The following is a 15,176-nucleotide window of genomic DNA, read 5'->3' as shown; positions in this document are numbered from 1 at the left end:
TAATGGAGTAAGATTTGGGATAAGGAAGATTTGTGGCTTTATTGAGAGCACAAGCTTGACAAAATGGAAGTTGAGAGAGAGAAGGTGGAATGCCGCAGACAAGCTTTTTGTGAATAAGTTGTTGGAGAACATTCTGAGAAGCATGACCAAGCCTAGAGTGCCATAGGAGAGTGTTTTGTGGTAGACTTGTGAGTGAAGTGGAGTTAGCTGAAGCATTCGAAGAAGGTTGTAGTAGTGAATACCCAAGTGTATAAAGCCAACCTTCTTTGGGACCAGTAAGTTTGAGAGAAGGTGAGAGTAGCTGTAAGATGCAGTGGTCTTTATAGAAGTGAGTAGTGAGAGGATTGGGAAGTGAGCTCACTGATACTTAATAGATTTTCTTGAGATTGGGAACATAATAGACTCTATGTACCTTGATGATGTGATTGGAGGGAAGCTCCACTTGAATTGTGCCGTAGCCCTAAGCTTGTTCAATGTTGTTGTCCCCCATGGCAACACGAAGTGGAGTAGAGATCTCTTTGAAGTCGCCTAGCCATTCCTTGTGAAAAGTCATATGATGGGTAGCTCCAAAATCTAGAAACCATGTATATTCTTCTTTGGAGTTTGATGAAGATGCCTAAACACTTGTGGCTAGGCTGATGATTGTTTCTGGTTCTTCTTCTATGTCATAATTGCTGATACTAACAAGTGAGCCTGACCTTTTGATTGATATTTGTTGAATCTATTTTTTTGACGACAATCCTTTTCAATATGACCTTGTCTTTTGCAAACATTACATATGAGATGATAATGAGGGTTTCTTGTTAAGGATAGGGATTGAGAAGACTGGTAAGAGTTGGGCTTATGTTCCGCATTACCAAGAATCCCTTTGAAGTTAGACCGATAAGAAAACTTAGGCTTTGTTGAAAGTGTTGACCTCTTTTGTGAAAACGTTTTGGGTTGTAAGCAGTTACAACTAGAGCCTTGGATTCTTGATTTGAAGAAGTAGAAAGGGTATCTCTCATGACTTGCTCTTGCTTGATTCTATTAATCAGTGGCTAAAGCTTGAGTTTATCAGTGAAAGTTTGAGTAGTAATAAAGGCTCTCCAAGATAGAGGCAAAGAAGAGAGTAGAAACATGGCTTGTAATTCTTTTGAGATGACTAGACCAAATATTATGGTGTCATCTAGCAAAGATTGCCACTGTTCTAAGAACTTAGTGGCAGATTGATCTTCATGCATAGTAGCAGTAGATAGTTTTCTAAACATGGTCATTTGATAAACAATATCTGTGTGTTCATATGTATTGTTGAAAATTTCCCAAATACCTTTTGCAGTGGGTATTGTTCTTACTAGTTGTACTTGGCGATCTCCACAATGGACAAGTATTTCCATTCTCACAGCTGCATCTCTTTGCATCCAATCTTCCTTGTCAGCTCCTTCTTGTTCAGGGCAGTCTTTCTTGCCATTGATAATAATATTCCATAGATTTGCTTGAGATAGGTAAAGTTCCATCCTTAGCTTCCACACTTGATAGTTGCTGCCGTTGAGTTTGTCAATCTTGAAGTGTCGGTTGTAGGAGGCGGTGGCATTAACGAGAGCCATTGGAAGAATGAGAGTAAAGGAGAACGAGTAGTTTGTGACTTTGAGGAGAATATGATAAGCTAGAAAGATAGGACCTGGTGCTCTGATACCATGTAATGAATACCACGAACTTGAAGATGAGAGGATAATGTGCATAATAAGAGATAGAGATAGAGATAATATAGAAAAGGTAGTGAACTGCAGTTTAGCATTTCATTGCTAGTGGTTGTATATATACAAGGTACATTAAATGAGGTAGGTGAGCCTTATCTCTAAATATCTAAGATATTGACAAAGTGGATATCTATGAGATCCTTTTGTCCACATACTGACTTGTCCTAATCTTATCCAACTTTTATCCTTATCCACAACTTTATCTTAACAGGTTCTGGTGGAGGGAGAGGAGCAGATGCCAATGCCTTCACAACCGGTGACTCACATTGGTTCTGTATAGTCTCATACCTTGGTATATGGATTCCATTTCCCAAGTATCTCTGTCACAAGGACATGAAATTTTCAAATGCTTTAATCTTGTTGATAACATTTGATTAAGTTATTAATCAAATATGCAAGGTTGTTTAGCACGTAAAACACATGGCAGTTATTTCATGCTAACAAGCCAAGGACTCCGAGAATGTAGTGGATATCAAAGGCAAAAGTTGTGATAAGTTATGCTAGTTGGGCTTTTGGGGTCGACTTGTTAGAGGTAGAGTCATCCCCTGGACATGCTCTGTTAGGGTTTGTCTGTGTACAAATCTGTGGGACAGACAGGTCATCAATCCCAGGCAGGCAGACACTCCTCTATTCATTCTGATCTTGAGATCTCTCAGAGTTGGTCTACTGAGACTGACTGCATTCGGGCTAACGAAGATCGAGGTCTTAAAGACGGAGACACACGCAGATATTTCCTCTGCCCCCGTGTATATTTCTGCACTCCTATACAGCTGCAGATTTTCTACGTTACACCGTCTCCTTTTCTCTCTCTTCTCTCTGTGTTCACTCTCTCTCAATCTTTGCCCTACACTTCTACATCGCTGCATTGACATGGTATCAGATCGGTGAAGATGGACTGACTGAGTGCTGAATCTATCTAAAGAGGAGATTTCAGCCCGACACAAGGCTGCGTTTTCAAGATTTGAGGGCGAGCGGGAGGGCTGTGCATCGGATCAAGGCTGAAGCGAGTGTGGGCGTGCGGGAAAGGAGTCCAACTGGTGAATTTGGTGCATTTTTTTATTATTTGAAGGGGAGAAAGGCTGCGTTTTAGGTCTTCCATTGCAGATTTTACCTTTTCATCGCCTCCGGTAGGTGAAGAAGGTTCGGGCAGCGAAGGAAACAGCCCTCACAAGCTGCGTTTACACAGTCAAAGGGGGACTAATTTTGCGTTTGTGCAGGCATTGCAGGTGAACATGTCTAGAAAGACTGATTTGGAGTTCTAGGCGATCATGGACAGGAAGGTGCCTGTCCTACTAGCTCTTCCATCAGACCAAAAGCTTGATGGTGACAATTATCGCATCTAGTGGGTGATGATGTTGGCCATTTTGGAGTCTTATGATTTGGTGGAACTGGTAATGGAGGAGATTAACAGGCCCTCCATGAGAGATGAGTCCAAACTCTCTTCCAATGCTTGTGCGGAGTTGACCAAGGCCCAGTCTCATTGGGACAAACTGAATGCCAGGATTCGTTCTTTTCTTTTTTTGTCTTGCACCACAGCCCTGATAGCTCACATCAAGCACTTGACGGTGGCTCGAGAGATATGGCCAGAGCTCGAACAAATGTACATCCAGATGACCCTGATGAAGAGGGTTTCTTTGGAGGTGCAGATGCAGACCTTGTCCGTGAATAAGTCTTCTTCGCTTCGGGAACACATCAACAAGCTTCGGTAGCTTCAGATGCAGGTTCAAACTGCAGGGAAGCCCATTTCCTCCAAAGACATGGCGATCACTTTATTGTCTCAGTTGCCGCCACGATTCGGTACTTTTTATTCCGCCTTATTGCTTCAGGGATGGAGTCTACTCTTCGGTAGGAAGAGTTGGTTCCTATGGTCTTGGACCAAGAGGAATAGTTGAAGGAACAAAATGCTTCCAAATCGAAGGCATTGGTTGGTCAAGCCTCTCAAAAGAAGGGGAAGGACCAAAAGAAAAAGGAGTACAACAAATCCAAGAAGGACAAGGAGAAGGAATCGACTTGCCATACGTGTGGTAAGACCAGTCATTGGAAGAAGGATTGCCCCGACACAGACAAGAAGAACACCAAGAAGAAGGACACGAAGGATTCTAGAGCGGTGGCTGCACCCTCATCAGCTGCTTTTCTACACTTAGCAATCATTGAGGACTCTACACCGAAGACTGCTACGATGGCAGCTCCCCAGGCTCGTGAGTGGATCGTGGACAGTGGTGCCTCCCGGCACATGACTCCTTTTCCTGTTGGTGTTGCCTATTTGCGATCTTCGCGTGGGCAGATTCTCATTGGAGACAGCTCTTCTGTGTCTGTTGCTGCACGGGGTGAGATACAGCTTATTCCAGATAGACGTGGTGGTACCCACACTTCCGAGGTGTTGCATGTGCCAGGCTTGGGGTATCATTTGCTTTCGGTCCATAAGATTTGTTCTCTTGGTCTCTTGGTGGAGTTTAACAGTGATGCTGTTCAAGTCCTTGATCGTGGATCGAGGCAGGTTCTCTTAATTGAAGTCTTCTAGTTCTCTTCTTCTTACTTCTCAAACACAGTCTGAGCTATGGCATGCTCGATTTGGCCACCTGAACTATGAGTACCTTCGGAAGGCGTCGTGCCAATCGTTTGTCCAAGGTTTTCCGGACATAGTGGTGAGCCATCAGCCATGTGTCTCCTGCATTCATGGGAAACTGTATCGGGATGCGATTTCCAACAAAGCTTCGCGATGGTCTACTTCACCTATGGAGCTTGTATCTACGGATCTTTGTGGCCCGATGAGGACTGAGTCCCTGAAAGAGAGCTTTTACTTCATGTTAATCGTAGATGGCTACAACAAGATGACATGGGCCTATTTCTAGACATTGAAGTCGGAGGCTTTCTCTCACTTCAAGGATTGGCTTCTCTTTGAGGAGAACTGATCTGGCCGGCGACTGAAGACCTTGCATTCAAACAAGAGAATGGCATTTTGAAGCGAAAGAACCGAAGTGTGATTGAGATGGCGCACACCATGATGGAGCACCAACAGACACCTCAGTTTCTGTGGGCCGAGGCCATGGCTACCGCAATTCACATCCTCAACCGATCTCCCACTTCGGCCATTGACAAGATGACTCCTTTTGAGGCTTACTTTGGGACTAAGCCTGATGTCTCTTATTTCACGATCTTTGGGTGTGACGCCTATGTGCACATCCCAAAGATGCAGCGTGACAAGTTCGAGGCAGCTTCCCGATGACAGGTTTTTGTTGGCTACAGCTCCCAATCCAAGGTTATCGTCTGTTTAATCCCATCAAGTAGGATGTCTACATGAGCCGAGATGTGCGGTTCGTGGAAGTTCCGGCCACTGAGGGGGATGAGGAGCACCCTGTACGTGGAGATCCAGGGGAGAGTTGGGCTCCCAAGACCGCTCCTTTGGAGCCAGAGCCTCTTGATGGAGCTTCTTCTGATTCAGAGTCTTCACTTCCACTAGCCACCCTATGAAGAAAACTGCTAGGGTTTACACTGAGGACACACAGAGTGTACAACCACGACAAAAACACAAGAGACAAACACAAACACAGAGGGGAAAACGCAAAACTCAAAAACTCAAACCCTAAACCAGAACTCAAAACTCAAACACAAACAGAAGAAGGGAGAGAGAGAACACAACTCTGAAGTGAATGAATGATGTAAATGAATGTAAGAGTGTACAGTGTGCTCAAGGGCAGAGCAATGTCGGAGTGTGACATCTACCGAAGACGTATCCCAAGTTTGTGACCACCAATCAGAGTGTAGGAGTGCTAAATAGTGAATGGCAGCATGCTGGTCACCAAAACGCAGCAGTCTGGAGGTTGGAAACTGGTAAACGCAGCAGTGTACCACCGATCAGAGGCTGGCAACTGTGCACAGTTTGCTGTAAACAGCAGGCTGAAACAGTGTCTGAGAGTGTCAAGGCCTGCGTTTCAGTGCTGCGTTTACCGGTTTCCAGCCTCCAGACTGCTGCATTTTAGTGACCAGCTTGCTGCCATTCACTATTTAGCACTCCTACACTCTGACTGGTGGTCACAGACTTGGGATACGTCTTCGGTGGATGTCACATGAAGGTGAGTTTCAGGGAGGCACATGAGTCAAGGAAACCCACGTGCGCAAACCCATTCTGGTCTCTGGGCCTAAGGGATGCAACCGTCTTGGCGAAGTCAAAAGTGGCCGAAAGACCGCGAGATGGAACCAAGGGGGAAGCGTGGAGGCTTCACACTCCAATGAGTTCCATGCAGATCCGGCTCATCAAGGAGCAAGTGATGAAGGAGAGAGCGAGGTGTGAAGGCTTAGCTCTCATTCGCGCTGACAAGACGGATCTGGGCATGCACAGGCCCTTTTCTGAAGCAAAGCGAGGCGTGGTGGCCCCTCATCGAGAGTTGCTTGAGCGAATGGGAACTTCCTTGTCTTTTCAAGCCATGCAAGGCCAGTTCGATGTGACTACAGCGGGGGACATGATCCTCACGATGCAAGCCAAACAGGTCAATGCTATGAAATGGGCCCGAACGGTTTTCATGTTCTGCGTAGAGATTGATCTGGCCACAAAGGGCCTGAAATTTCAAGTAGGTGTGGCATGTACGGATAGATCTAGAGCCTGCCTTCTTTTCTTGCGCATGATAAAGTCTGATCTGGGCAACAGAGGCCCGAAGGTGATCGCAGCGAGGGAAATGGCCCTCACTTTACAGGCGTGGCGGTTTGATGCAACCCATCAAGTCATCACGAGCTGTCCAGGCGCTCCGACTCTCCAGTCCAACCAGGGTCGGTGCTCTCATCCTATCCTTTTACCGGGGCGTGCTTCAACGAGGGTGGGGGCATTTGATGCGGAAGACATGGTTCTCGCGCGGCGGGCTAAGCAGCATGCACCTTCCAGGCGTGTCGTGCAGTTTGCTCCTGTCACACGCGCTCCTCGTGCAGCTCAGTCCAACGAAAGACTTCCCCAAATCTACTTCAAGCTTACCCAAATTGGTCCCAAGGTGTGTGCTGCAACGTGGGGAAGGATTCCAAACAACCATTGTGCTCCCCTCGCAGTTCAGTCCAACAAAAGACTTCCCCGAATCTACTTCAAGCTTCCCCAAGTATGTCTCAAGATGTGTGCTGCAACGCGGGGAAGGATTCTAGACGCGAGTGAAATGGATCTCGCGAGAAGGGCCAAACAGCATGCTGCGTCCCAGCAGGTCGGGTGGTCTTCTTCAAAAGGAGCTTCAAGACAGATTCGTGCCTCCAAGGGCACTAAGAGAAAGTGCGACATCCACCAAAGACGTATCCCAAGTCTGTGACCACCAATCAGAGTGTAGGAGTGCTAAATAGTGAATGGCAGCAGGTTGGTCACCAAAACGCAGCAGTCTGGAGGCTGGAAACCGGTAAACACAGCAGTGTACCACCGATCGGAGGCTGGAAACTGTGCACAATCTGCTATAAACAGCAGGCTGAAACAGTGTCTAAGAGTGTCAGGGCCTGCAATGCTGAAAACGCAGGCTAGCTGACCCGGGAGATGATGGACAGCAGGCTGAACAACAATTTGGGACAGTCTGGAGCAGTCGCCAGCAACTGAGAGCTGTCACCTATAGCAATGGACAGGCTGAAGATAATGTGGCTCCAGTCAATGATGGCTGGACAACAAATGGAGACAGGCTGTCGGCTGGAAACTGGGCGCCAATAGCAGTAGAGGGTGTGTGGGCTGGTGTAACCTGCAAACAAGGATGATCGTTGAATGGGGGCAACCTGTTTATTTATAGATGTGGAAGGGCACCCCAAAATTTAGGGTTTCCACTAAACTCTCTCGAACCGCTCCCCGTTTTAGGATTTCCACTGAACTCTCTCAAAGCGCTCCCTGTTTTAGGGTTTTACTCTAAAATAGCATTTTTAGTGTGTTTTGGGGCTGTTTAAGAGGCTAATCAACAAGTAGTGCATATTTTAGCTCAACACACCCCAGAGAAGTTTCCGCCGGTGGATGTACCGGAGTCTTTAGCAGATGGCGAGCGACGGGGAGAGGGAGAGGTCCGGCCTCCTCCTCGTTGGGCTCGTGACACACTACGTGCTTCAGGGATAGAGGGGGTCCCTAAGGAGTGGGAACCACAAGATGGACCGCGGAGGTCACAACGGAATCAAGCACATTCTACGGAGCTTGTTTGCTCTAACTATTGTTTGATGACCTGTGTTATGCAGGATCGAGAACCCACTTCAGTGAAGGAGGCTTTGCAGTCTGATCATTGGGAGAAGGCTATGGAAGCCGAGTTGGAGGCTATTGAGAGGAATGGCACTTGGTCTCTTGTGCCTCATCCCTCTCACAAGAAGGTGATTGGCGTCAAGTGGGTCTTCAAGACCAAGTACCTTAGCAATGGTTCTTTGGACAAGCACAAGGCTCGCTTTGTTGCTAAAGGTTTTGCTCAATGCCCAGGCATTGATTTCCATGATACTTTTGCCCCTGCTGCTCGTATGGAGACTATTTGAGTTGTTCTTGCCTTGGCTAGCTATAGGAGATGGCCTGTCTATCAGTTGGATGTGAAGTTAACCTTTCTCAATAGTGACTTGCAGGAGGAGATCTATGTTGAGCAACCTCCTAGCTTTGGATCCTCGGATGGGAAAGTTTACAGGTTGAAGAAGGCCTTGTATGGCCTCAAGCAGGCTCCACGTGCATGGAACGAGAAGATTAACTTGTTTCTTCAGTCCAAGTTGGGATATGGGTGCTCCAAGGCCGATCCACAACTTTATGTACACACTTCCGAGGTTGGTCGTGTGTTGTTTGTGTTGTATGTTGATGATTTGATTCTGACGACAGGGGATCATGCACAGAAGGTTCGAGAGACCAAGACAACTTTACATCAGACGTTCGAGATGACAGTTTGGGGCTTCTTTATTTCTTCTTGGGTCACGAGATTTATCAATCTCAAAGGGGGATTTTCATCTCTCAGCAGAGATACATTCACGAGCTTTTGGTGACTTTTGAATTGAAGACTTGTTGGACCATTACTACTCCTATGGATCCGAACTAGAAGGCCACTTCACACTCAGATTCTCCCTTGACGGATGCTTCCCGCTACCGTCAGTTGATTGGATCCTTGATTTGGCTTCTCAGCACTCGTGTTGATCTTTGTTTTGCTGTGGGTCTTTTGGCAGGGTTCATGAGTAAACTCAAACAGGTGCATTGGCAGGCTGCCCTGAGGATTCTTCAATATTTGAGGGGGACCTATGACTTAGGGATTTCTTATCCAACAGGTACAAATGCTTCTGATCTTGTTCTTGCAGGTTGGAGTGACTCGCGTTGGGCTGGTGAAGTGGACCACCGGCAGTCTACTACAGACTACTATTTTACCTTGGGAACAGGTGTTATCTCTTGGAGTAGCAAAAAGAAGCCCACGGTAGCCCTTCCTTCTACTGAGACGGAGTATCGGGCTGCGTCTTCCACCACATGTGAGGTTGTATGGCTTCGGACATTGTTGAAGGAGCTTGGTTGCCCCCAGACTCGTCCTACTCTTCTGCGATGCGACAATGAGAGTTGCATTGCCTTGGTGCGTAATCCTGTATTCCATGCCTGAAGCACATTGAGATCCAGAATCACTTCATTCGGGAGAAGCTTTTGGATGGGACCCTTGATGTGGAGTACTACAAGACAGAGGATAATCTTGCAGATTTGTTTACGAAGGCGCTTCCCCAGGCTTTCCTTTGTCAGCATTCCAAATCCCTCAGCCTGATGCCTCGTCCAGGCTCTAAGAGAGGGTGTTAGAGGTAGAGTCATCCCCTGGACAAGCTGTGTTAGGGTTTATCTGTGTACAGATCTGTGGGACAGATCTATCAGGTGCCACATCATCAATCCCAGGCAGGCAGACACGTCAGCACAGTACGACAAAGGGACACGTTAGCAGTCGGCCGGCCTGTTTTTTGTCTGTAATCGGACAGTTTTTTATTGCAATCTGCAGCCGACCTAGTGCTGGCATTTCTTATTTTTTGGCTATATATAGCCAGTTGGTGGCACACTCCTCTATTCATTCTGATCTTGAGATCTATCAGAGTTGGTCTGCTGAGACTGACTGCAATCGGGCTGACGGAGATCGAGGTCCTCAAGACGGAGACACATGCAGATATTTCCTCTGCCTTCATGTATATTTTTGCACTCCTATACGACATACTACACTGCAGATTTTCTGCATTACACTGTCTCCTTTTCTCTCTCCCTCTTTTCTCTATGTTCACTCTCTCTTAGTCTTTGTCTTATGCTTCCACATCGCTGCACTTTGACACAATTGGTATCAGTTTTGACCCTGGGATAGTTATTTGGCCAATAAGTGTCCATGGTTACACTAGGGAGTAGCATTAGCCTAAAGGTCAATAGAGAGGTTGGGAACCAATCCAGATTGCAAATGGCCTAGCCAATTTAATTATGGATGGGCACATTTATTTTTGGGCACGGTCAAAAGGGCTGAAATTAACTTTCAGGATTATTTAATTTTGAAAATCAATTAAATGGCTAGATAATACTGAAAAGTGGGTTTAGAAGGCTGCTACTTGGCAAAAATGCCCATGCAAACTTAGGAAACGTTTTTGGGGGCTAGGTCCCAACCATTTAGTTAGTTTACAACATGGGAGAGAGAGACAAAGCTGTTGGCCCATTTTCTAATCAAAGAACAACAATTTGTTGCAAAAGACAGCCATCTAGGGGTCTCAACAAGTAGGGGACAACAAGGAATCACCTTCCAAGGGCTAGCAACAGCATTGTTGATCAAATGACAGCATTTTAGGGGTGCCTAGCAATAGGTGACTGCATTAGTTGGAGACTAGAGCAGGCAAAATTTAGGGTTTTCTCATGAAGAAAATCAGATTTCTCTCTCATCTTGGCTTTCTCTCACCTTCTCCAACCCATTCTCAAGACATATCAACATTTCTCAGCCATTTTGAGTGAAATTAGGGTTTGACAGCCACCTTGGGACCCACACCAATTGGTGAAGGCATTGTATATTGAATTCAGTACTTGCAATGTTTGTAATTGTCGAGGGATTCAAATGCCAGCCCATTCATTGTAATTTGGGACAGCATTTGACCAGTTGGAGATTCCATTCATGCAAGTCCTAGGTGAAAAATCAAGGGGCAATTGGCCCAAATTGATTATTGATTGTTGGTACAGCAAAGAGGCTTTTGGAACAGCAAAGGAGATTGTAAATCTCAACTTGTACTAATTTCATTAGCGATCAAGTGAAAGAAATACTGAAAATACCGAAAGGGGCTCCAGTTTTGGGGCCAACAAGGTGTTCAATGTCCAAGATTATTAAGGTAATTTGTGCATTTTAAGCTATGTTCATTTGCTGATTGCTGTAATTAAGTGTTTAATCAAGGAATTACCATCCTTTCCAAGAAGGAAGGTTGGTTTCAATCTATTTGCCTTTGAGTTCTTTATGCAGTGTTCTTTTCTTTTGCAGTGTTTCCACCACTATCGGTTCTCACCACCATCCTTCATCACCCTTTCCCTTGTCATTGGCACACTCAAGTGATTGGGTTAGCTTGTTTGTTTTGTGATGTTTTGCATTTAACCATCCCTTTTCATTCTCCCCACGGGGTATAATTACATGAAAGGCCGCAAACCATATCTATTCTCACCCCCCCCACCCACACACATACACAAAAAAAAAAAGGTTCATTGTGGTTCTATCCACCTTTGCAAGACTTGGTAGGCCATTGGGCAACCGATAAGCACTTGTTATCTAATGCTCTATTCTCTCTTGGGTGACTACTTTGGACTCCCTTGGTAAGGTGACAATTGCCTTTGTAGTCTTGGTAGGACTCCAATAATGCCCCTATAGAACCATGATATGCACAACGCTAATAGAGAGGGTGTACTTCACATTCCTCCTACATATAGGATTTTGGTTTGTTTTTTTTGTCTTTGACGTCGACATCTTTTAATTTGTATGGTCATTAGTAGTAACCATGCATGTGTTAGATGTAGGGAGCTTGAGGAGACAGAGGCACTGCATTTGGGATTGCTCTAGGGCTCCACACGAGCGAGAGCCCTTAGAATGGTGTTTCATGGCACTACTGAGTCTATGATTGTGACATGGAGGACCATTGCTTGGGTTGGGGATAGAGATCCAACTTGCACACATGACGATATACAAGGGTGTCATGCTTACCCTATCTGCAAGCAGCTTGTGAGCAAGATTGCCATGCCAAATTTTTCACAAACAGTGTGTACTTAAGTGCATTGTCACAAATGGGAGCTCATAGCTAGCATTATTGCTTTCTATATATGGACCACCACATGCACCCATGCCATGGATTTATTGGGCATGCCCAAAGTTCTTGCCTAATATCCAATAAAGCAAATCTTGGTTTCTGCTTTCCTTATGATGGACCAGGTAAAGAAGATACCCACCAAGTGTCCACATGGGATCATGTTTTTCTAGGATTATTTATCCACTCAAAGATCCTCTCCAAGTTGTGGGTAGAGACTATCCATACTCTCTACAGGAGATCGGAGAATATAGGATAGCTCAAAGACTATGAGGAGGAGGCATGCCTTTCTCAGGACCTAGAAGTCTGGCGCTTTCTTTCATTGTAAGCCACATAGTGTGATGCTACAAACCTCCCAATTGGTTATTCACTCAAGCTTCATATAGTATATTTTTTGTTTTGGAAGTCCCATACAAGGTGGTTTTGCAATTTGTACTTTACCTAGGGTTACCTTTGTCTCAAGGGGATTTATTAATAGAATATTTCTTTTTTCTTTAAAAAATAGTGCCCATGCATATATGTGAATGTCAATTGAGCACATTAAACTCCTTGAGGGCCTTACTCTTGTGAAACATGTTGCACAACATTGCCCCATCTTGCATCCCCCCTTGCATTTGCATTATGTGATTATGATTTGGGCCTTGTATAGTTGAAAACCAACTTGGGTGGTGTGAAAACCCTTCATATGTGTAAGCAATGAGCACACTTCCTTTCCTACCTCCACTACAACTGTTACTTAAGGACTTCATTACCACATTTTCTATCACTATTCATGAGCAACCAACTTTCTTATGGTAGCACTAATTGACGCATGTTACACTGAGACTTGCTTTTATCCTCTACCCATGAGATTCCCTTAACTTTTAAAACATATACTTTGTTAAAAGGAGATCATCACTTTGCTGCCATCCTCTATTCATATCTTTTTTGGGCCTAAGAGGGGGTGTTAAGAAAGACTAAATTGCGTCATTGGTAATGCTAATTAATGGCCAGATTTATTCCTTTGAGAACAACCCCATAAAGGCCCAAATTCAATTAACTCTTGAGAGTTCCTATAGGCAACCATACGCCTGCCCAAAGTCTATAAAAAGGGGGGCAAGGAGGAGCCACTTTTCATCCCCGATCATTCCCATTATTGATCACACGCCTCAATCATCATTCTTACTCTGCAGCAAACAGCCTCTCAACTAACCTCTGCCTACAATGGTCATTAGCTAGCCACAGCTGATCCTGCTGCCAGCATGGCCTGTCCAAGACTGCCACACCGTCAACTACTGCCTAAAATGTAGTCTACTGATCCCTGCACTGCTGCTCAAACATCAAATGCAAATTTTCCCACATCATCAACACTCGAATGCAGATTGTACCTAGCAATCCAGTATCCCTACCTCGAGTGCTAGTTGGTTGCTCACATTTGTCACCTGTGTGACTCACAATACACTCCACCCACGCTATTCATGGCATCTTCCTACTGTATCTCCAATAGTGCACAGCCCGAACAACCTCTTCAAGCATCCCTAACCCTTATGTACTTTAATACTCTATCTGCTTTGTGCCTTTGCCCTTGTTCTAGCTTCTACTATAGTTGGAACCTTTACGACCATGTGCCTTGTACTAACTTGTATCTTATTCTACAGATCAATGGAGATTCATTGTACTTGTTACTTCATTTCCATCCTCATTATACATTTCGCCTTTATCGTATGGAGCTGAGCATTCATTTGTTATTCCAGTTCGTTCTCTGTGCACTTTATTAGCCCGCTTGTCATCACATGCAATATGATCCATATTGCCAAAAGATTTGACCAAGAAAATAAGTGGGCATGCTAATTATGGTTGCTTGGGTATCTGCCAAAGAGTCCCGCACATATATCCTTTTCTGTTTTTGCAATGCTTTCTACTACTGGTGGGAAACATCGAAGAGCCAAAAAGTGGGAAATTTTACAAGTGGAAAAGGAAATACAACTCTGTCCATCAGAGAACACAGTCTATGGAATCAGGAGTGCACATTATCAAATAAGAAAAGTGCCAGCACCACCAATGTCAACCAAACTGGACAATACTAAAATGTCGCCCAAACAGGACGAATGACGGGTTTAATTTTACTAGATTGACACCGCGCAACAACAGCACAGTGTGTAAACAATTAAAAATAGAATTTGATCCCTTAGCACGTCCATTTCCGTGTCTTCATCTTATGCAGTCAAAGTACATTCGAAAAGAGGGTTTGGCTTCTATCTCACAGTAGTGATGCATTTCGTAAAGGCTTACATAGGATGGGACCTTTGACAGCTACAGATTACCGAGTTTTCCATGTCAACTATGCTGAGCAATCTGGTTCATGGCGTCAAGATGGGGGAAAAGAGACAATCTACTGATCTAGCAGTCTTTTGGCAGGGGATTGCTGATGGTTTTTCCCTACTAGATTAGTGCGTTCGAGTTTTCTTTTTCCTGGAGGATAAACCTGCAGGGAAATAAGAGACTGACCTCGCAGAATTGGAAGCCCAATGTCTTTGATGTCGAGTAGATACTCGAGGATCCATTGCCACGGAAGACCTTCCTGCCCATCCATAAGGACAAGACCAGAACAGCTAAGCTCGATTAGTAAACAGCAAAATGAAGCACGACGGATCAGTTTGCTTTACATGCTTCCAACAGCACAACCACTCTTCGTGACTGCAGTAGAAACGCTCTCGGTGATTCCACAAGGGGGTTAGGCCAGTCTTCACGAAAAACCGAGGTTTAATGTAAAATGAATTGTAAATATTTTTAAAATCACTTTTAAAAATATAAGTAAAAGGTTTAGTAAATTTCATAAAAAACAGAATAGAAATTATTTGCATGTGAAATAATATTTAAAATAATAAATAGATGAATAAATTTATCAAGTATAAATTTTTTGACTTGGTATTATATTTCTAAAACGTATTTGAATGATATGTCTTATAAATATAATTTTTAATTATTATTATTATATAATTATAAATTATTAAATAATAAAAACTCTTCACTCATGAGTCATGACTACATGTAACATAACTCATGAGTCATGAATGATGAGTCATGACTTGGCAATTATGAAATATTAAATATTCTTGAAACTTGAAAGTTGAATCTTACACATAAGTCAACTGAGCAAAATTTAATTTATTAAATGGTCCCTTAATTTATCAAGATGAGTTAGTAATTTTGTAATTTTGAAAAGGGATAGTC

At 44.3% G+C, this 15,176-nt stretch overlaps 1 protein-coding gene across 3 annotated transcripts in view; it reads right to left on the bottom strand.

The window, feature by feature from the left end:
• The window catches only part of LOC148038824 (uncharacterized), a 47,285-nt gene extending 32,591 nt beyond the window's left edge, over positions 1–14,694 (bottom strand). For all 3 annotated transcript variants that reach the window (XM_087674705.1, XM_087674706.1, XM_087674707.1), the window contains exon 1: positions 14,451–14,694. In XM_087674705.1, the coding sequence (XP_087530831.1) occupies positions 14,451–14,535 (85 nt within the window). In that variant the 5' untranslated portion in view covers positions 14,536–14,694. The remainder of the gene's footprint in view (positions 1–14,450) is intronic.
• Positions 14,695–15,176: the final 482 nt, after the last annotated feature.

Source organism: Lygodium microphyllum, chromosome 3 (genome assembly GCF_053477565.2).
Source record: "Lygodium microphyllum isolate KBCC chromosome 3, Lygodium_microphyllum_v1.1.10, whole genome shotgun sequence".
NCBI lineage: Eukaryota > Viridiplantae > Streptophyta > Polypodiopsida > Schizaeales > Lygodiaceae > Lygodium > Lygodium microphyllum.
The sequence above is the reverse complement of the archived record's forward strand: the minus strand, read 5'-3'. Positions and strand labels throughout refer to the sequence as shown.